This window comes from Vulpes vulpes, chromosome 11 (assembly GCF_048418805.1).
Source record: "Vulpes vulpes isolate BD-2025 chromosome 11, VulVul3, whole genome shotgun sequence".
NCBI classification, from domain to species: Eukaryota; Metazoa; Chordata; class Mammalia; order Carnivora; family Canidae; genus Vulpes; species Vulpes vulpes.
In genome coordinates this window covers 27,221,753-27,242,353 of record NC_132790.1, presented here as the reverse complement: position 1 = coordinate 27,242,353, position 20,601 = coordinate 27,221,753, and the positions used below count along the sequence as shown (strand labels likewise).

The following is a 20,601-nucleotide window of genomic DNA, read 5'->3' as shown; positions in this document are numbered from 1 at the left end:
GGCCCAGGGCGCGATCCTGGAGATCCGGGATCGAATCCCACGTCGGGCTCCCGGTGCGTGGAGCCTGCTTCTCCCTCTGCCTGTGTCTCTGCCTCTCTCTCTCGCTCTCTCTCTGTGACTATCTTAAATAAATAAAAATAATAATAAATGCTTTAAAAAAAAAAAAAGAAACCATAAAAGTTTACATTAGTCAGTGTGTTTAACATGTTAGCATCTGTGTTTCACAGGGAAAAAAAGAATAGAATTATGTAATTAGTGGAGATGCATAAAATATAATTGGTAACACTGGTTATCCCAGGGAAGGGAAAATGGGTATTTGGAGTACAGAGTAGTATGGAGACTATTCACTGTACCCTCTTATACACCTGTGAATTGTGATCCATATATGAATATATTTTTTTTTAATAAAACCAGGGGCACCTGGGTGGCTCAGTCTTTTAACCATCTGCCTTTGACTCAAGTCATGATCCCAGGGTCCTGGGATGGAGCCTGGCATTGCTGAGCAGGGAGTCTGCTTCTCCCTCTTCCTCTGCCTCTTCTCCAGCTTGTACGCTTGCACACACTCTCTCTTTCTCTCTCTCTCTCAAATAAATAAAATCCTTAAGAAAAAGAGAGAGACACAGCAATCAACCTTTAAGCAAAGGTATCTGTAATAGCCATTACCAAAAGCAGTGTGACATAGTAATAAGAGTTCGAACTACAGTCAATAATCCTGAACTCCAGGGTAGCTCTATCACTCACTAGTGGGCAGATCACTTACTTTCTCTGAGGTTGTTTACCCTCCCATAAAAATGGAGATATTTCCTGTATGCCTACTTCTGTGGGTTAAGGATCAGATGAAATAATGGATATAAAAGCTCTCTGAAAAATCATAAAGTACTTTATAAATACAAAGTATTAACAGAAATAGGGATGTTGAGAAAGGGATGTGGTTATCAGTATAAAATGATGAATTGGTTTAGGCATTTCTAATTTGAAGTGAAGAAACATTTAGAATTCATTTATCTAAATAGAGGTGACATGGTGTCAAATATAATAGATCTCCAAAGGACAAACATTCAATAAATAGGATTACAAAACTGCAAAACTGGAAAACATCCTGAAGGTCATCTAAGCCTCTGCTAGATGGATTACCTGAGACCTTGTTGGAGACACACAATCTTGGGTCCCCACTACAGATCTACCCAATCAGAATCTATATTTTAACAGGACCCCCAGGTAATTTTTATGTACATTTTAAGTTTAATAAGTACTAATCTAGGGGGATCCCTGGATGGTTCACAGGTTTAGTGCCTGCCTTCAGCTCAGGGCGTGATCCTGGAGTCCTGGGATCGAATCCCACATTGGGCTCCCTGCAAGGAGCCTGCTTCATCCTCTGCCCATGTCTCTGCCTCTCTCTCTCTCTCTCTCTCTCTCTCTCTCTCTGTGTGTGTGTGTGTGTGTGTCTCATGAGTAGATAAATAAAATCTCTAAAAAAAAAAAAAAAAGAATAAGTACTAATCTAGGCATCTTATTCATTTTTCAGATATAACACTGGGGCCATAAGTAAAGGGACTTAGCCATGTTCACACTAAAAGTACCAAAATCAAGATTTGGACCCAGGACTGATCTCTTGGACTATGTGTATATGCATGCAAGTACACCATGTATTTGCTTCCCAGAAGTTTCAAAAGCCAGGAGACATCTCTGCCCTGCAGATATCCTATGACCCCATCATTTTTGATCAGCCACCAGCCCATCAATTTTTTCTTTCTTCACTATATCTCTGGCATATCGTTCCTTCTTTTCCACATTCTTCATTCATTGCCCTAAAACTATTGCCGTGTATACTATGAAAAATCAGCTTCCTTCTCTTATCTAGGTATCAACTACCTCTTCTGCAAACAAGACTGCTCTTACAAATAGCAAGCTCTATAAATTCCAAAAGGAGATGCAAGCCATTAAAAACCATTAAATATTGGCACAACTGATTCTAAGCAGAATTTATGTTTGAAAGCAAAACGAGCAAACTATAATTTGGTAATCCTAATCCAGAAACTTCCTGTTGTCACTCCCACTATTTCTTTCCCATCACCTTCTCCTTTTTGCCCTAGAACTGACTCAGGTCTTCATCTAATAAGGCCCCTCTACTACAATCAAGCTTTACTAAATAAATCCAAAGGCTCTGAATCTACTGTCTATTACCATTTTCTATCCCAATCTGTCCCATTACAGTCTCAACATTCACAAACATTCTCATATCTTCATAATTCTCTCCTATACACTCTATTCTAATAAACCAAAGTATTTCATTCAACGTTTCTTGAATATCCACGATGTGCCAGGAACTACACAATGAAAAAGAAGTCTAAATACCTTTGATTACTTTTTCCTACATAAATTCAAGAAAATTGAAAGCCCTTGTCTCTGCCCTATGTGCATTTCTTCATCAAGTTTTGACTTTTGGGGGGCACCTGGGTGGCTTAGTCAGTTTAACCATTCAACTCTTCACAAAATTGTAATGAAGAGTAAATGCAGTGACTGCAAAGTACTTAGACACAGTAATGGTACATGCGACATTGGTACATGTGACAGTTCAACATTACTATTATTATCAACCATCCTAAAGTTTCCTCATTCTTTTGTGGTAAGTTTACCTCAGAGCTTCAAAATCCATCCACTGAAATGGAGCTATACAGGTTTGTGAAGTTACAAGCAAAGATGAAATTGGAAAACTACATTTTAAATTCAACAAGCAGAATGGGAAAAACTCTGAATTTAGAACCAGAATATGTGGGTGTGAACACTAGTTCTTCTGTGTTCTTTCCTGGGCCTTGATTTTCTTGCCTGTTAAATGGGAGAGGTGGCTCTAACTACTGTAGCTAAAAATATGATGAGAATGGTTTTAATGAAATTAGCTACTACAAACAAACAGCAGGGTAAAAGATAAAGAGCGGGAAACTTGCTCATGAATAAGTGTTAAAGGATATCTCTATAATGGAATGTGATAAGACATCATGAATCTTGGCTGGAGGAAAATATGGCAGTAAATGGTAATCACAAAGTTAGACTAAAATGAACACCTACAATTTAGTAGGCAAACAATAAAACACTCTTTATGACCCAGCTCCAAAATCTCCACTTTTGACATATCCCTCCTGACTTCCCTGTCCCATCCACTACCCCAAACGAAGATGATCATTTCTCCCTTCTGTGCTACCATGACTTTGTGTACATGCCACCATCATGTAGTACTTGCCGCAATGATGCTTTACTGCCAATGCTCCCCCTAAAAAGAGGGGTGATCTCTAAATACAGAAACGGAGTTCTATTCCTACAGCACTTAACACAGTCCTAGCACAAAATAGGACCTCAATAAGTGATGGATGAACCAATGAGTAAATCACAGATAATATTAGCGATTTCACTATGCCATGTGAGGCAGTACCCTTAAGTATATGGTAACTTTTAAAGCTATATTTTATGCAAAGCTCTTAACGTATATTTTATCACAACTCTTTGCCCTTCTGTTGCCTCAATGACTATAAGCTCTTTAAGGACCAAAACTATGTCTTTTTATTCCAAGTGGCTAATGGGCAAACACACAGATATTCAATAAATGTCTGCTGATAGAAGGGAATGATGAATACATGAATATCATGGCCTCATCACTCAAACCTCTCAATCTTACCTTATTTAGAAATCTTGTCAGCAATCTTCTCACCACTCTTTCCACTACTGCTCTCTCTTCTTGTGTCAACTATACTTGAATTTAAAAATGAACGAATTAAAAAAAAAAAAAACTATCCTCCCATTCTTGCTTATAGAACAATGCCGAAGTCAGACTGGTAAACATGGAGAGAGTGTTAAGAGCTGGGAAATCTTTGTTTTGTAACATCATAGCCAAGACTGGTTCAGGTAAGAACCATAATAGATGATAAATCTTGGGGGAGAAGAGCAAGATATATGCATGTTCTCTAAGTATCTCCCTACAAACTATTCATTAGTCATACGCATGTGCACCTGAACACATGCACAGAATTCTAAAGTTGAGGAATCAGATAATATCTTGATCAGGTGATCAAACTTGATCAGGTGATCAAACTTAACATCACCAGTAACGAACAAATGGACACTATGTGCGTCCAAAAGAGATACCTTATAAAGGACACATTACTTTATATGAAATACTCCAAGTGAGAATGCATAACCTGAATCTAATCAAAAGGAAACATCAGATAAACAGAAAATGAGGTATGTTCTATTTTAAAAAGGGAAGAGGTGGGCAGCCCAGTGACTCAGCAGTTTAGCGCCACCCTCAGCCCAGGGTGTGATCCTGGAGACCCGGGATGGAGTCCCACATCGGGCTCCCTGCATGGAGCCTGCTTCTCCCTCTGCTCTGTGTCTCTCTCATGAATAAATAAATAAAATCTTTAAAAAAATAAAAAAGGAAGAGGTGATCTGTATTATGATACTGACATTAAAAAAAAAAAAAAAGCTGTGAAATGCTTTCACAGAAGACAAACACACCACGTGACCCTAGACTGGATCATGAACTGGAGGAGGAAAATTTCTATAAAGGACATTATGGGATCAACTGACAAAAGTGGAATATAAACCACAGATTAAAGTATATCAATATTAAGTTTACTGAAATTGATAACTATGCTGTGAATATGAAAGAGAATGTATCTGTTTAGGAAATACATTCAGAAATACTTAAGGGTAAAAGGTCATGATAACTCAAATGATTCACATATACCAAAAAATCTTTATCTATATACACAGAAAGAGAGAACTTGCAAATGATAAATCACAGGGAATAATGCTAACAGTAGACAATTCTGGGTAAAGGGTATAAAGATAAGGTGTTCCTGTACAAGTTTCATTTTTGCAATTTTTCAATAAACTTGAAATTCTTTCTAAACAAAAAGTTTTTTAAAAAAGAGAAGAAAAGGATGCCTGGGTGGCTCAGCAGTTGAGCATCTGCCTTTGGCCCAGAGCGTGATCCCAGAGTCCCACGTCAGGGTCACCACAGGGAGCCTGCTTCTCCCTCTGCCTGTCTCTGTCTCTCTGTGTCTCTCATGAATAAATAAAATCTTCAAAAAATAAAAATAAAAAAAAAAGAAGAAGAAGAAAAGAAAAACAAGTCCTAGCTAACGCAATAAGAAAAATTACAAAAGAGTATAGATTAGGAAAAAAAAAAAGAGTATAGATTAGGAAGGAAGAAATAAAACTGTTTTTGCCACAGATTACATGATCATCTATGTAGAAAATCTGAGAAAATGGACAAAAAACTCTAGGAACTAATAAGCAATAATAGCAAGGTTGCAGGATACAAGTTAACATACAAAAGCTTTACTCTATACCAGCAATGAACAAGGGGAATTTTAATTTAAAAACACAATACCATTTACATTAGCAAAAAGTAAAATAGTTGGTATGAATCTAACAAAATATGTACAAGATCTATATAATAAAAACTACAAAACTCTGATAAAGATATCAAGGAGAACTAAATTAGGTGGAGCAACATTGCATGTTCATGCATAACAAGACTCACTATTGTCAAGATGTCAATTCTTCCCAATTTGATCTACAGATTAATGCAATCCCAATCAAAATCCCAGCAAGTTATTTTGTGGTTACCAACAACTGATTCTAAAGTTTATATGGACAGGCAAAGACCCAGAATAGCAAACACAATATTGAAGGAGAACAAAGTTAGAGAACTGACACTACCTGACTTCAAGACTTACTATAAAGCTACAGTAATCAAGAAAGGGTGCTATTCATGAGAAAATGCTCTGCATCACTTGCCATCAGGGAAATACAAATCAAAACCACAATGAGATACCACCTCACACCAGTGAGAATGGGGAAAATTAACAAGGCAGGAAACAACAAATGTTGGAGAGGATGCGGAGAAAAGGGAACCCTCTTACACTGTTGGTGGGAATGTGAACTGGTGCAGCCACTCTGGAAAACTGTGTGGAGGTTCCTCAAAGAGTTAAAAATAGACCTGCCCTACGACCCAGCAATTGCACTGTTGGGGATTTACCCCAAAGATTCAGATGCAATGAAACGTCGGGACACCTGCACCCCGATGTTTGTAGCAGCAATGGCCACAATAGCCAAACTGTGGAAGGAGCCTCGGTGTCCATCGAAAGACGAATGGATAAAGAAGATGTGGTTTATGTATACAATGGAATATTACTCAGCCGTTAGAAACAACAAATACCCACCATTTGCTTCAACGTGGATGGAACTGGAGGGTATTATGCTGAGTGAAATAAGTCAATCGGAGAAGGACAAACAGTGTATGTTCTCATTCATTTGGGGAATATAAATAATAATGAAAGGGAATATAAAGGAAGGGAAAAGAAATGTTGGGAAATATCAGGAAGGGAGACAGAACATAAAGACTCCTAACTCGGGGAAACGAACTAGGGGTGGTGGAAGGGGAGGAGGGCGGGTGTTGGAGGGGAATGGGTGACGGGCACTGAGGCGGACACTTGACGGGATGAGCACTGGGTGTTTTTCTGTATGTTGGTAAATTGAACACCAATAAAAATTAATTAAAAAAAAAAGATCAAAAAAAATAAATAAATAATAAATAAATAAATAAATAAATAATAAAATAAAATCTATTTATGCTTTTGCACAAAAAAGGGCAAAACCTTGTAAATTAGTCTGATTAATAATGATGGTAACTTAAAATTTACATTAAAATTTCACTGTAATGAAAAAAAAAAGGTGCTATTGGCAAAAGAATAAATAAATCAATGGAACAGAAAGCCCAGAAAATTGACCCGTATACATATATTCAACTGATCTTTGACAAAGAAGCAAAGGCAATACAATAGAGCAAAGATAGTCTTTTCAACAAACAGCACTGGAAGAACTGGACACATGCATGCAAAAAAATGACTAGATACAAACCTTACATCCTTCACAAAAATTAATTCAAAATGGGACTACAGACCTACATGTAGAATGCAAAACTATAAACCTCATTGAAAATAACAGAAGAGGGACGCCTGGGTGGCTCAGTGGTTGAGCACCTGCCTTCGGCCCAGGGCTTGATCCTGGGGTTCCAGGATCAAGTCCTACATGGGGCTCCCTGCATGGAGCCTGCTTCTCTCTCTCTGCCTATGTGTCCGTCTCTGTCTCTCTGTCTCTCTGTCTGTCATGAATAAATGAATGAAATCTTTAAAAAAAAAAAAAAAAAAGGAAAATAACAGAAGAAATCTAGGTGACCTTGGGTATGATGACTACTTCTTAGATATAACACCAAACAGTCTCTATGAAAAGAATAATTGACAAACTGGACTTCATTAAAATTAAACACTTCTGCTAGGCAAAGGACAATGTCAAGAGAATGAGAAGACAAGCAAGAGACTACTAGGGAAAAATATTTGCAAAAGGAACATCTGACAAAGGACTGTTACCCAAAATATACAAAGAACTCTTAAAACTCGGCAATAAGAAAACAAAACACCCAGTTGAAAAATGAGCCAAAGACCTTAACAGACATCTAACAAAACAAGATATACAAATGGTAAAGAAGCTCATGAAAAGAGCTTCACATCATATTTCATCAGTTAAATCCAAACTAAAACAAGATGCCACTACACACACCTATTACAATGGTCAAACTCCAGAACAAGGACAGCACCAAATGTTGGCAAGGATATGTAGCAACAGGAACTCTAAATTCCTTCATTGTTAGTGCGAATGCAAAATGGTATAGCCACCTTGGAAGTCAATTTGGCAGTTTCTTATAAAACTAAACATTCTCTTACCATACATTCCAGCAATCATGGCTCTTGGTATTTACTCAACAGATTTGTATGATTCCAACTATATGACACTCTGGGAAAGGCAAAACTATGGAGGTATTTGGGAAATCTGTACATTCTGCTCAATTTCACTGTCAAAAAAATAAAACTGCTCTAAAAAAAATAAAGTCATAAAAAATTTTAAAAACACTGTTCTCCCCTCTACCTACAGGATAATACCCAAATTCTAAAGCATGGCATATATGGTCCTTTATAATTTAATCCCAAACTATCCTCTTCAACTCATTTGTTTCAACCATTCTCCTCCAAGCTACTTAAACTCCAGCCTGACTAATTATCTGCCAATCCTTTTTATGCTTTACCTTTTTACTCAAGCTGGTCACTCTGCTAGAATGCTTTTCCTCCCCTTTCCCACCTCAGCATTTGTTCAAACCATCTCTTACACTAAAATGGTTTGCTGATAAAGTTTGCCTTAACCATTAGAGTATGTGTCCCTCCAGGGAAAGGACAATGCCTTATTTATCCTGTATCCTCAGTGCCTAACAAATCATAACAACAACTAACATTTCTGGAGCACTTTCTATGTACCAAGCACTTTTTTAAAGCAAACTTATGACTCATTTAATCCTATCAACAACCCTATAGGGTAGGTGCTATTATGCTCATTTATTTTTTTTTATTTTTATTTTTTTTTTATTATGCTCATTCGATTTGAGCCTTCCTGAGGCATAGAGAGATCACATAACTTCCAGGCAGTTCAGCTAGGAAATGGAAGGACTGGAATTTCACGCAAGCAGTCCGTTTGGTTCTAGAATCCTTATTCTTCACCAGTGTGGTATACATAGTAGAAAATCAAAAAAATAACTATTGAACAAATGATAGGGTAGAAGAGTTGAACACAATGTTTGTGGAATGAAAATACTAGGAAAGTGGGACACCTGGGTGGTTCAGCGGTTGAGCGTCTGCCTTCGGACCAGGGAGTGATCCTGGAGACCCGAAATCGAGTCCCACATTGGACTCCCTGCATGGGGCCTGCTTCTCCCTCTGTCTGTGTCTTTGCCTCTGTCTCTGTGTGTGTCTCTCATGAATAAATAATAAAATCTTTTTTAAAAAAATAAATAAAATAAAATAAAATATTTAGAAATACAAATAATCCGGGCAGCCCAGGTGGCTCAACGGTTTAGCGCCGCCTTCAGTCCAAGGCGTGATCCTGGAGACCAGGGATCGAGTCCCACATCAGGCTCCCTGCAGGGAGCCTGCTTCTCTCTCTCTCTCTCATGAATAAATAAATAAAATCTTAAAAAAAAAAAAAAAAAGAAATACAAATAATCCAATCCCTCTCCAATCTTCTCTTGCAAAAGTTAAGACCAGAACAAAGTTTCCCAAAGTTATCCTAGTTACTCCCAGAACCAGCTTTAAACAAGTCTTCCCACTTATACTCTATTAAAGGAATGATTATTTGTTTTTAAGAAGCTGTAAAATAGGAGCACCTGGGTAGCTCAGTCGGTTAAGCGTTTAACTTCAGTTCAGGTCATGATCTCAGGGTCTTGTGATGGAGCTCAGCATCAGGCTCCCTGCTCAGCAGGGAGTCTGTTTTTCCTTCTCCTTCTGCCCCTCCCCATCTCCTGCTCTCTCAAATAAATCAATAAAAACCTTAAATATAAATAAATAAAATAATAAAAGAAAAATATTGTAAAACTATGTTCAAATATATTCTGCTACTCCAACCATAACAGAAGTTAGAGAAATATTGTTCACCAGTCTAATGCAGTATTTGGTACACAGCAGGACTTTATTATCAATTAATTAAATTTTCCATTTTTAAAAGGTCTTATGTTTACTTCTTAGTACCAATTTATTTAATTTTTATTTTTGATATAACTTACCTAAAATATGCTGCATATTTTGCTACCTCATTAAAAAGGATATTGATAATGTAACCTTTTCATGAAAGCTCAAGATAATAATCATGAGCAATACCTTTCAGAAATCTTCAGGTGGCTTTAAAATAGCCAAGATTATATATGAAAAATGCAGCTAAGGTGCAATTAAGAAATTCTGCAATTCTAGTGTCCCCATCTAATAGTAATCAGACTGATGTTTTTTCATACACAAACATGAATATCAAAAGTAAACTAGTCACTCCAGAGCACCTGGACAACTGTTCTTTACCTTTATATTAAATACCTTCCAAGCAGAATAAACTCCTTTAATTCATGAAAACAACCCTGAAATACCTACTCTACATTGAGTCTGTAATGGGACCAATTCTCTCCTGTAAGGAGTACAGTCCTATAAACTATCCTAGACCTGTAATAAGCACCCACAGCCTATATGCCTATCTTGCTTTGTGATCTATTTTCAAAATGAAAACTTAAAAAACCTTCATATTGCTGCTTCCCATACCTAGCTAGATATTAACATTTTAGCAGAAGAAAGCAGTACCAATTTTCTCAATGAGATTATTCTATTAAGACAGACTATCAAGGGTAAAAGAGTTTTTTCATAATTCTAAATAAAGTTATTTTCATATTGCATTTTTTTAAAAGTTTAGTTTCCCTGTAGTTCATTTTAAAAAATGACTGGCATTGTGACAGGAAATAATTCGTATCCTCAAAAAGACATTAGTGAGTTGGAGGAAACAGGCATACAGTGTCTAATCACATGCCTAACATAATTCAAAGAAGGTGCTTTATAAATATCTATTGAATAAACGGCTGATGCAGTTAAGTTTCTTTTACTTCTTTTAACAGAGGCTAACATGACATATGAAGTGCTTATAGTTCAGAGTTAAACAGTAAAAAAAAGTACAGTCATGGTAAAGAACACCAAATTTTTCCTGGGGAAAAAAAAAAAGATCATAAATCTGACTTCCACTTTTACTTATTTGTATCTTCTCTTTTTTCCTTACCCTGGAGTCTACAAACAAAAGCCAAAGGTAACTGCCAGTTTCAGCTTCATGGGTTTCCTCATTGTTTTTTAAAATATCTGAAAGATTCTTTCAGAACAGTCTAAACACCATAGTGGGGGGCAAACACCAGATATTTCAACCGACCACAAACAGAGATGCTTAAGTAGGTTCTAATGCTCGGCTTTAGCATTATCTGGCTCAGCCTTTAACCAACAAACGCACTTTAGTAAAGTTTTCAATGCCTAATACCATTTCTGGTTAATGAGTTCTATGGCAATCAGTGTCAAATATTACACAGAATGAAATTCCTGACATCAAAGAACTCACAATCACCAGATGTTGTTGTTTCAAAAAGTTAAAGAGGTAAAGAATCAGGACTTCTTAAGTAGACTATTCAAAAAGGACAGACATGGAAGAAGAAAAAAAAAAAAAAAGGACAGTTCTGGTAAGCACCCAGGGACGAAAAAGGGAAGACTAATCACGAAGAGGGATATTCCAAACTTTCACTCTAAATCAAACTATATGGAGTGTGGGGTCTGAGTGCTCTGCCTATAAAGAGTTTAAAATATAGTCTTTCTCTCATTTCAATTATAGCCGAAAATCCCCAGAGCTGCAGAGATGATGTGTCAAAACACAAGTTAAGTTTAACAAACAAGTTCTCAAATACCCAGCCAAGCACAGCGGAACTGCTCATGAGGCCCAGGACCTGGTCAGGTACATCATAAAAAGAACAAGACAGCACTCAATTTGAATTTGTTAAACTAATAATATTCTTTTTTTTTAAGATTTTATTTATTTATTCATAAGTGACACAGAGAGAGAGAGAGAGGCAGAGACACAGGCAGAGGGAGAGGCAGGCTCCACACAGGGAATCTGATGTGGGACTCAATCCCGGGTCTCCAGGATAACATCCCGGGCCGAAGGCAGGCACTAAACCGCTGAGCCACCCAGGGATCCCCCAAACTAATAATATTCTTTACTGACTCCTCAAGGAAGGGAATAAACAGATGGATTAAGTCTATGACCAGGAGAACAGTTTCAACTCTGAGGGCTTCAGATTTTATATCTATAAAGTTCTATAATTCAAATTCACACTTAAAAAAGGATGAAAAACAAGATTATATAATATTACATAATATTAAACCAAGAAGGTATACTATGAATTATACTTTATTTTTTAAAGCTTTGTTTATTTATTGAGAAAAAGAGACTGCACATACATACCTAAGTAAGAGGGATAGGGAGAGGGAGAGAGAATCTCAAGTGGACTCTGCTGAGCATGGAGCCCAACACAGGGCTGATCTCACATCCCTGAGATCAGAACCTGAGCTGAAACCAAGAGTCGGATGCTCAACAGACTGTGCCACCAAGGTGTTCATATACCATTAAAAATACCAATGTCAAGTTTTCCATTCTCCATGTGTTCCTCTATCTGTATGATACAACTACTAAATCATGTAAGGCATCAGAAAAATTTAACTCTGCCTCAGACATTACTGATGTCATTAGACCTATAACAAAGTATAAAACCTAAAATGTTTCAATTTCTCCCTTAACATAGACCTGTTTAATTTTTCTAAAATACCCCTAGTTTTTTGCTGCACTCATTCAAGTGCATTAAAAATGACAAATATTCCTTCCCCTAGTGGTAATAAGCCTGACAGGTAAAAATACACAGATATTCAAAAGTATACATTTGGAAACTATGAAAACCTATTTTTTTTTTCATTTTACCATATACTTTAGCCCCAACATATTAGTTTCAATTCTGCTCTTGCTCTATTTCCAGTCAGTTTCACTTCTGAATTTTCTGCCACAAAGTTAAGAATTGTGATCCTGTGGAGAAATTTAAAGTAAACACTAAATAAGAACATAGTTTTTCCCTTCAAAGAAGAACTTAACATTTTCATAGGAAAAACAGAAAAACAAATAAAAACTCTTAGGTTCCTGATGACATTTTGTCACATAAAAATGATTTTGGGCTGTTGACTTTTTTCCAAGTTTTTGAAGCTTCCTCTTACAGTTTTGTTTACAAGAGCCAAAGCAACCAAAACTACTATCATTCTATTTTACAGATATTACACGTTTGAAATTTGAGATACAAGTAAGGGGCTCAATAAATATTTGTGGAAGCAATGAATGTACATAGCACATGAAGCATGAAGCATACATTCCCAAAAAGATACAACTTTCTGTCTGTCTTCAGTGGCCTTATCAACAAAACATTTTTTTGAAAATATAATAAAAAGATGATTGAAATACATTAGCAAAAATAAGATATCTAATAAATGTATGAGGAAAATATATATCACATACATATATACATATATATCACATAAACTAAGCTTTATAAAGCTTTTTGATATTTCTACCATTTTTTTCTTGTTTCAATCCAATGTTCTTCTTTTCTTTAGGCTGTAAAGCTGGTCAAAGGAAATATTCATACAGAAATAAAATTTAAGGGATGGCTGCGTTGTTCAGCAGTTGAGCATCTGCCTTTGGCTCAGGGTGTGATCCCAGTCCAGAGACTGAGTCCCACACTGGGCTCCCTGTGAGACGCCTGCTTCTCCCTCTGTCTATGGCTCTGCCTCCCTCTCTCTGTGTTGCTCATGAATAAATAAAATAAAAATCTTTAAATAAACAAATAAATAAAATTTAAAAATAAAAATATAGGTATCCCTGGGTGGCTCAGTTGGTTGAGGTCCAACTCCTGGTTTCAGCTCAGATCATGATCTCAGGGTGACGAGATCAAGCCTGGCATTGGGCTCCACACTCAGCAGGGTGTCTGCTTGAGATTCTCTCTCTCCCTCTCCCCTGCCCTCTGCCCACCTCAAGCACATGTGCTCACTTGCTCTAAAATAAATAAATCCTTAAAAAATAAATAAATAATATATATATAAATAAATAAAAATGTATGTTCTTACTACATAATCAGTAGTGCTTGGTACAGGTGCTATGAGAAATAAGCTACACAAAGCATGATGGTCCTGAACCTTGAGGTAACTTAAAACTTCTGTGCTTTGCCAGCAATCTGAAAAGAGTGGGTGCCCATGGCAACTTAGAATCAAAGACCTTGACTGCAGTCCCTGTGTTGACACTGTGTGACTTGGAGAATGTTACCTAGACCTTAGATTTCTTATCTGTAAAAGGAAGTGGTTACTGATACAAATCTCCCATGGAGAAGAATTCCAAATAATTGATGTAGATATTCTTCCCTCAAGGAGAGAGAACAGGAATTCCCACTCCTTAACTATGGGCTTTGCATAGAGACTTCCTTCCAAAGAGGACAGTATACCATCTGTCTTTGAAAGGAATACTCCTCTCTATTCACCACCCATAGAGGGGTGAATGGGAAAGAGTAACCTTATAGCAGAGAAACCCCAGTCTAATCATAGAAAAACAACAAACAAACAAAAACATAAGACTAACTCCAATACAGGGTCATCCTACAAAATACCTAACCAGTACTCAAAAGTGCTATGTCACCAAAAAGAAGGAAAGTCTGAGGAACTGTCACAGCCAAGAGACTAAGGAGATAGGACAACTAAATATAATGTGCTTTCAGGATGGTGTGCTGGTACAGAAAAAAGTCATTAACAGATGAATAGATATACAAAACGCAGAGGCTCCCTGCTGACTCAGTCAGCAGAGTATGGACTCTTGATCTCAGGGTTCTGAGTTCAAGCCCAATGCTGGCTGTTCAGTTTATTTAAAAAAAAAAAAAAGCAGTATATACATACAATGGAGTATTATTTAGCGTTATAAGAAATGAAACTCTGATACATGCTCCAACATGGAAGAACAATGAAAACATTATGCTGAAAATAAGCCATTCACAAAAAGGCAAATATTGTATCATTCCACTTATATGAAGTACTTAGAATAAGCAAATTCATAGAGACAGTAGAACAGAGTTTACCTAGGGTGGGAGGAAGAGGAAAAGGGGGAACTATTGTTTAATGGGTATCTTATCTGTTTGGAATGATGAAAATGTCTGAAAATAGTGCTAATGACTGCACACACAACACGAAGAATATACTTAATGCCCCTGAGTTGTTCACTTAAAAATTATTAAAATGGTAAATCTTATGTATATGTTGTAAACTGTAGACTTCAGTTAAAAATAATACATCAATATTGGTTCATGAATAATAACAAATGTAACTTACTATTACTGAAAGACATTAAGAATGGGGGAAATGGTGTAGGGTATATGGGAGCTTCCTGTGCTATCTTTTCACTTCAATTTTTCTGTAAATCTAAAACTGTTCTAAAAAATGAAGCCTATTTAAAAAAATTCAAAGGAGATAAAGGCTAATAGCATTAATGTAGCCCACCTGTTCCAAAAACAGGACAAGAAAAATGCTCTTCAAATCAATGAAAAACATGAGCAAGCAATCAGAAAAATTAATGCCAAAGACATAAATAAACCTGTAATTCACAAAAGAAGTTAAAATGCCACATAAACCTATGCAAAGATGAAATATATAAGGTTGTATAAGGATAAATGAGATAATGTACTCAGCAGAGTGTTTTGTATGCAATAAACGAAGCTATTAAAATACAACTAATAATTAAAGAAACACAAGTTTAAATAACAAAAATATATACATATGTATATACATATGAAGGCTATGTATATTCATATATTTATAACTTATATGATTATATTCTATATATATTATTACATATAGATAAAATCTATAGGGCGCCTGGATGGTTCAGTGGTTGACCATCTGCCTTTGGCTTAGGCTGCGATTCCCAAGGTCCTGTGATAGAGTCCACATGGGGCTTCCCACAGGAAGGGAAGTTTTCTCTTTCTCTCTGTGTTTCATGAATAAATAAATAAAATCTTTTTAAAAATCTGTATACATGGGATCCCTGGGTGGCGCAGCGGTTTGGCGCCTGCCTTTAGCCCAGGGCGAGATCCTGGAGACCCGGGATCGAATCCCACGTCGGGCTTCCGGTGCATGGAGCCTGCTTCTCCCTCTGCCTGTGTCTCTGCCTCTCTCTCTCTCTCTGTGTGACTATCGTAGATTAAAAATATATATATATATGTATACATAAAATCATATCAGAAAACATTGAGAAAACTTTTGATGCCCAAAGTGGACAAAATATGGAGAAACACATCCTGTCATAATTTGGTGGTAGTAATGTAGTGGGCATGTCCTTTTAGTGAAACACTTTGCCTAGTATCTTCTAAAGTCAAAAAATACACACATACAGAAATCTTAATTTATATATTTTACATAAAGCATAATTTTGTACATTTTTATCAATCTGAGTTTATGTATACATTTCCTTTCAGTGATTTCACTGCTCAAATTCTTCCTACAGAGTTATTAGCACAAGTGTACAAAGATATCTATATATTGATATTCACTGCAACAATGTAACAGAGAAAACTAGAAATAGTCCAAAAGGCTACCAACAGTTAAACAAACATAACCGAACATTATTATCCAAACTGTGGTAGGTGTATATATAGTGACATGGACAACTGTCTTAAAAAATAATAAATAGTAAATTTTTTAAAAAAAATTTTTAAAGAAAAGGAATAATCCAGTTAAGGACCTTCTGTACATATGCTTCAAGAGAACCAAACCTACATGCAAAATTGTGTTTATACATATAAGTGCATTTCCTAAGGAAAGTGTCTGTTGCTTTTACCAAATTCTTAAAGGCATATGTAGCCTCCTGGAAAAGGTCACTAAACAGTCAGGAAAAAGCATCCCAGCTCTGAGTATCTAAGAAATGTAATTAGGTTATACTTAAGTAAGAAAGACTTTTGGAAAGAAAGAAATGCTCTCAAACTTTTAAGGACATATTAAATGCCTCTACCACAAAACACAACATTTTATTCCAAAACTCCTAAATCTAAGGGTGTGAAGGAAGTTATTCATCAGATAATATATATATTCACTAATTACAAACTTCAACCAAAAATTAAAGATCAAAAAGTCTTCCAAATATGTGACTAGTTCATGCTTAAATTACAGTTAAAGTAACATCATACAGAAACAAAAGAAGGCAAAGATTAAGTGGTAGTCCCATTTGACAGTCAGGTTGATAATTAGAAACTAGTTACTCACACATACAAAGATTCAGGAGTTATGCAGCCTTAACTAAACTTTTTTTAAAAAAATAAATCTGTGGCTTAAAATAAGGCAAAAATAAATTAGATCACATACAGAGTTTTGTGGGCTTTTTCTGAGCAAAATAAATATGTAAGTCTTTTCCTGAAGGTAGACTAGGAAGGGCATTTCTATACCTTTAGAACTAATGCAGTAAATTATCATTTTAAGCATTACAGCCACTAGAACCAATGAGACTTAATGAAGACTGAAATAAATGAGTAGAAAATAGCAGAAAAACTCTCTACCCTAAAATGAAAACATAGCTTAGAAGAGTGGTTCTCAACCAGGGGTAATTTTGCCCCCCCCCCCCCCCCCCCCCCGGGCAAGGGACTTTTGGCAACACCTGAAAAAAACATTTTTGAGTGTCAGAACTGAGCAGGTGCTCCTGGTATATTATGAGTAGACGCTGTGGATATCGCTAAATATCTCACATATTCAGCTACCCATTCAAAATGTCAACAATGCCAAGAAATGGGCTGAGAGAACCAATGAATTTATGCTTTGAGATAATCAACTTTACAGAAGAAATCCTAAAACAAGATTTGTTTTGAAAGACTGACACCTTATAGCATGGAGTCTATTAAAATGACATAATTTTCAAAGTGCCATTTAAAAGAAAGGTATCAAAATAAATAAATAAATAAATAAATAAATAGGTATTAATTGAATTTCCAAGTTTTAAATTATGCAAAAGCCACAGACAAAAAAAAAAGGACAATGAATTAATGCTAAAAGAAAAAAGTTTTATACACACACACATCTTGTGCTCACAAACAACACTGAGCAAAAGAAACCAGACACACACACACACACACACACACACACACACAAAACTATTTTGCATGATTCCATTTATATACAGCTCAAGAATAGGCAAAAAGTGATCTTTTGTTAGAAATCAGAACAGTCGTTCCTTTGGAGAGAAAAAAAAAAGGTAGAGATGGGAGAGAACATAAGGGAGACTTCTGGAATGCTAATAATTTTGTTATTTCTTAATCTGGGTAATGGTTATATAACTGTGTTCACTTTGTGACAATTCCTTAAGCTGTGTACTAAGTAATCAATGCAGTTTATACAGATAACACTTTCACAAAAATGTTTATTTTTTCACAAAAAAATGTTTATTTTTTAGCTGTTATTTATTCCTACCCTAAAAACCTGAGCACTTTGACCCACAAAGCTAAAGAAACATCGATTGCAAAAGTAAAAGTATTTTTGTTACATAGGCTATCTTCCAAGAATTCTAGAAGGATGACACCCCCAGAAAGCTGTAAATACCATACTCAGAGCTCATACAGCATTCAGTTGAACACTTAAGCCACCATATACCCCTCGGCATAAATCCAAAACTTTGACAAAGGCTTACAAATACAGTTAAATTTATTCCGTGAACAGCTGGAATTATTTCCCCCAATTTTAAACTGTGAATGTGCTCTCTGAAACAAATGATGGTTTCTCTTTCCTGATCCCACATTTTCCCAAAGCTCTCCCTAAGTAAATCCCTCTTGGCCCTCAACTCCCTAGGATCTCTCCAGACTGCCTGCAACAGTGCCCACCATCACCTCTCTTGGTATCCATCCTTATAATCCACCTCCCCACACAATGAAAATTCACATTAATGTGCATTCCAGAGGCTGGTCTCCCCTATTAGACTTCCACTCGCTTTCAGGACCTCATAAATACAATCCAAACCTCACTACCTTCAAACTCCTAATATTCTCCAACAACTCTCTTCCCAGCAGCACCACAAAACTAGGGCACATGGTAACCCCATCTTTAAATCCTTTTCTACCACATAAAAAGCCCTGCTTCTGCATACAATTCTGCTCAGCGGCCACTGTAGCTATGATCACCAGTGCAGCTCTCTGCTTTAGCACTCCCTCTACTGCATTCAAATCCATCCCATTTCCCATCCATCCCCCGCCCCAAACTCTGCTTTCTTTTTTAAGAACCTTTCCTAAGTACTAGAGCAGAGATACAAAGTTGAAGATTCGAGCTCCATTCTGCTCCAGTCTCAAGCACACAACCATGTGCATGGGCCTACAGGGTCAGACACTGGAGTGTGAAACCCATCCGCAGCACTTCCTAACTGCAAGGCTTTGGACGAGTGATCTTACATCTTGAAGTCTCAGTTTGCTTAACTACGAAATGGGAAATCATAAAAACAGCTATCTCAGAGAGTTGTCAGGATAAAATGGATTACTGGCCGTTGAGGACTTTGCACAAATCCTATGGGGTAAACTCTCAGTAACTGACAGTTTTTCCTAGGTCCTCTTCTTGGAAAAAGGAATAATAAAAGAAGATGAAAGGTACTTTAAGGGCAAGGGAGTGGTGGAGGGAAGAATTACTGTACAGACATCCGGCTGATACATAGAATTGTGTCAGATTCCCAAACTCAGTGTCCTCTCTTTATTATCCCCTTAAAATGTGGACCCAAGAAGCCCTCAAAGCCCCTGCTAAAAGATGGGGGAAGACACAAACAGATACATCAAATCCTCCTTCCACGGAGGGAAGGAGGGAAGTAAGAGGATGCCCCCCTAAACTGCTAAAATGCGAAACTTGGGGGTCTGAGAATTAGGAAGGAAGCCCCAACGGCCCACAGGATTTCTCTTGGGAAGCTGAGGCGAGTACCTTATTAACAAGGAAATTAAAAGTAAACGCTAGAAACCATGAAGCTCAACTTCTCCCGTAGGAAAGAGTACGAAGAGGTTTCTCCGCAAATGGGCTGAGAAAGGAAAGGCGCTCTCCCCGCCTCTCGTGGAACACCCGGGCTTCCCCGGGCCCCTTCCCCGGAGGGGCGAGGAGGGTCCACGCAGGGGAATCCCCCACCCCCACCCCCACCCCCAGGGGCGAGAAGCGGACTCGGCCGGGGCCCCCAGGGACTTCCACTGGGTCTCTTCCAGCTTCTCTTCCAGCTTCTCTGCAGCCCGTCTCCAGTAGCGGGATCGCTCCGGGAACTCGGGGATCTCCCGGCGCTTCGGCCCCTCGCCGGCGCCCTCCGCTCGCCATCCTCAGGTCCCGCTGCCCGAGTTCTCCCCGGGCACTACTCCCGGTCTCCCGGCCGGCACGAGGTCCGCCCGCCGCCCACGGGCTCTGCCCCCCCCCGCCTCTTCCCGCGCCGCCCGCCCCCCCCCCAGCCCCCGAGCGCCACGAGCCCGCGGGGTTACCTGCTGAGAGGGCAGCTCCACATGCAGGGCCCGCGCGGCGGAACCGGGGGGCAGCGAGGCGGCCGGGCCCGGGGGCGGCGGGGGCACCGGGCCCCCGACCGACGCTGAGGCGCTCATCGTGACCCAGGGGCCGCCAAGCGGCGGGGCCCGCGCTCCTCCGGCATCCGCCACCACCGCCCAGCCTCGACCCGCCGGACCCCTGCAGCTCGGGGACGCGCCACCGGAGAGGCAGGACCGCTCTACCCCACCTCCGGCCGCCACCGCCGCTGGCTAAGGAAGAGCCATGTTACCGCAGTGCAACCCCCACCACCCCGCCGAGACCCGGCCTGCTCATTGGCTCGGCGGCCACGGGGGCGGGACCCGGCGACGCACACCGGACGTGTTATTGGGTGGAACGTCTGTCCATCACCGGCCGGAATGGGCTCGGGGCGGAGGCACCCGGGGATGGCCTAAATCGCGTCTGTCAAGCCGGGGTGAAACCTGGGGCGTTGCTTCTTTTTTTCCCAGTCTAATTGGTTCTTTCACTACCACGGGGCGGGGCCTCCCGGTGGATCCGCGAGGCCCATTGCTCTAGGTCTGTGTCCGTTGTCGGTAAAGGGAAA

General features: G+C 38.6%; 1 protein-coding gene across 3 annotated transcripts in view; it reads right to left on the bottom strand.

The window, feature by feature from the left end:
• UVRAG (UV radiation resistance associated) overlaps nt 1-20,327 on the bottom strand; it is a 318,383-nt gene extending 298,056 nt beyond the window's left edge. For 2 of the 3 annotated variants that reach the window (XR_011995135.1, XM_026010452.2), the window contains exon 1: nt 20,000-20,327. Coding sequence is in view for 2 of the 3 variants with exons in the window: in XM_026010452.2 (XP_025866237.2) it covers nt 20,000-20,116 (117 nt within the window). In the remaining variant the exon portion in view is untranslated. The remainder of the gene's footprint in view (nt 1-19,999) is intronic. The other variant, XM_072725950.1, reaches the window with a different exon arrangement.
• Between the last annotated feature and the right edge of the window lie 274 nt (nt 20,328-20,601).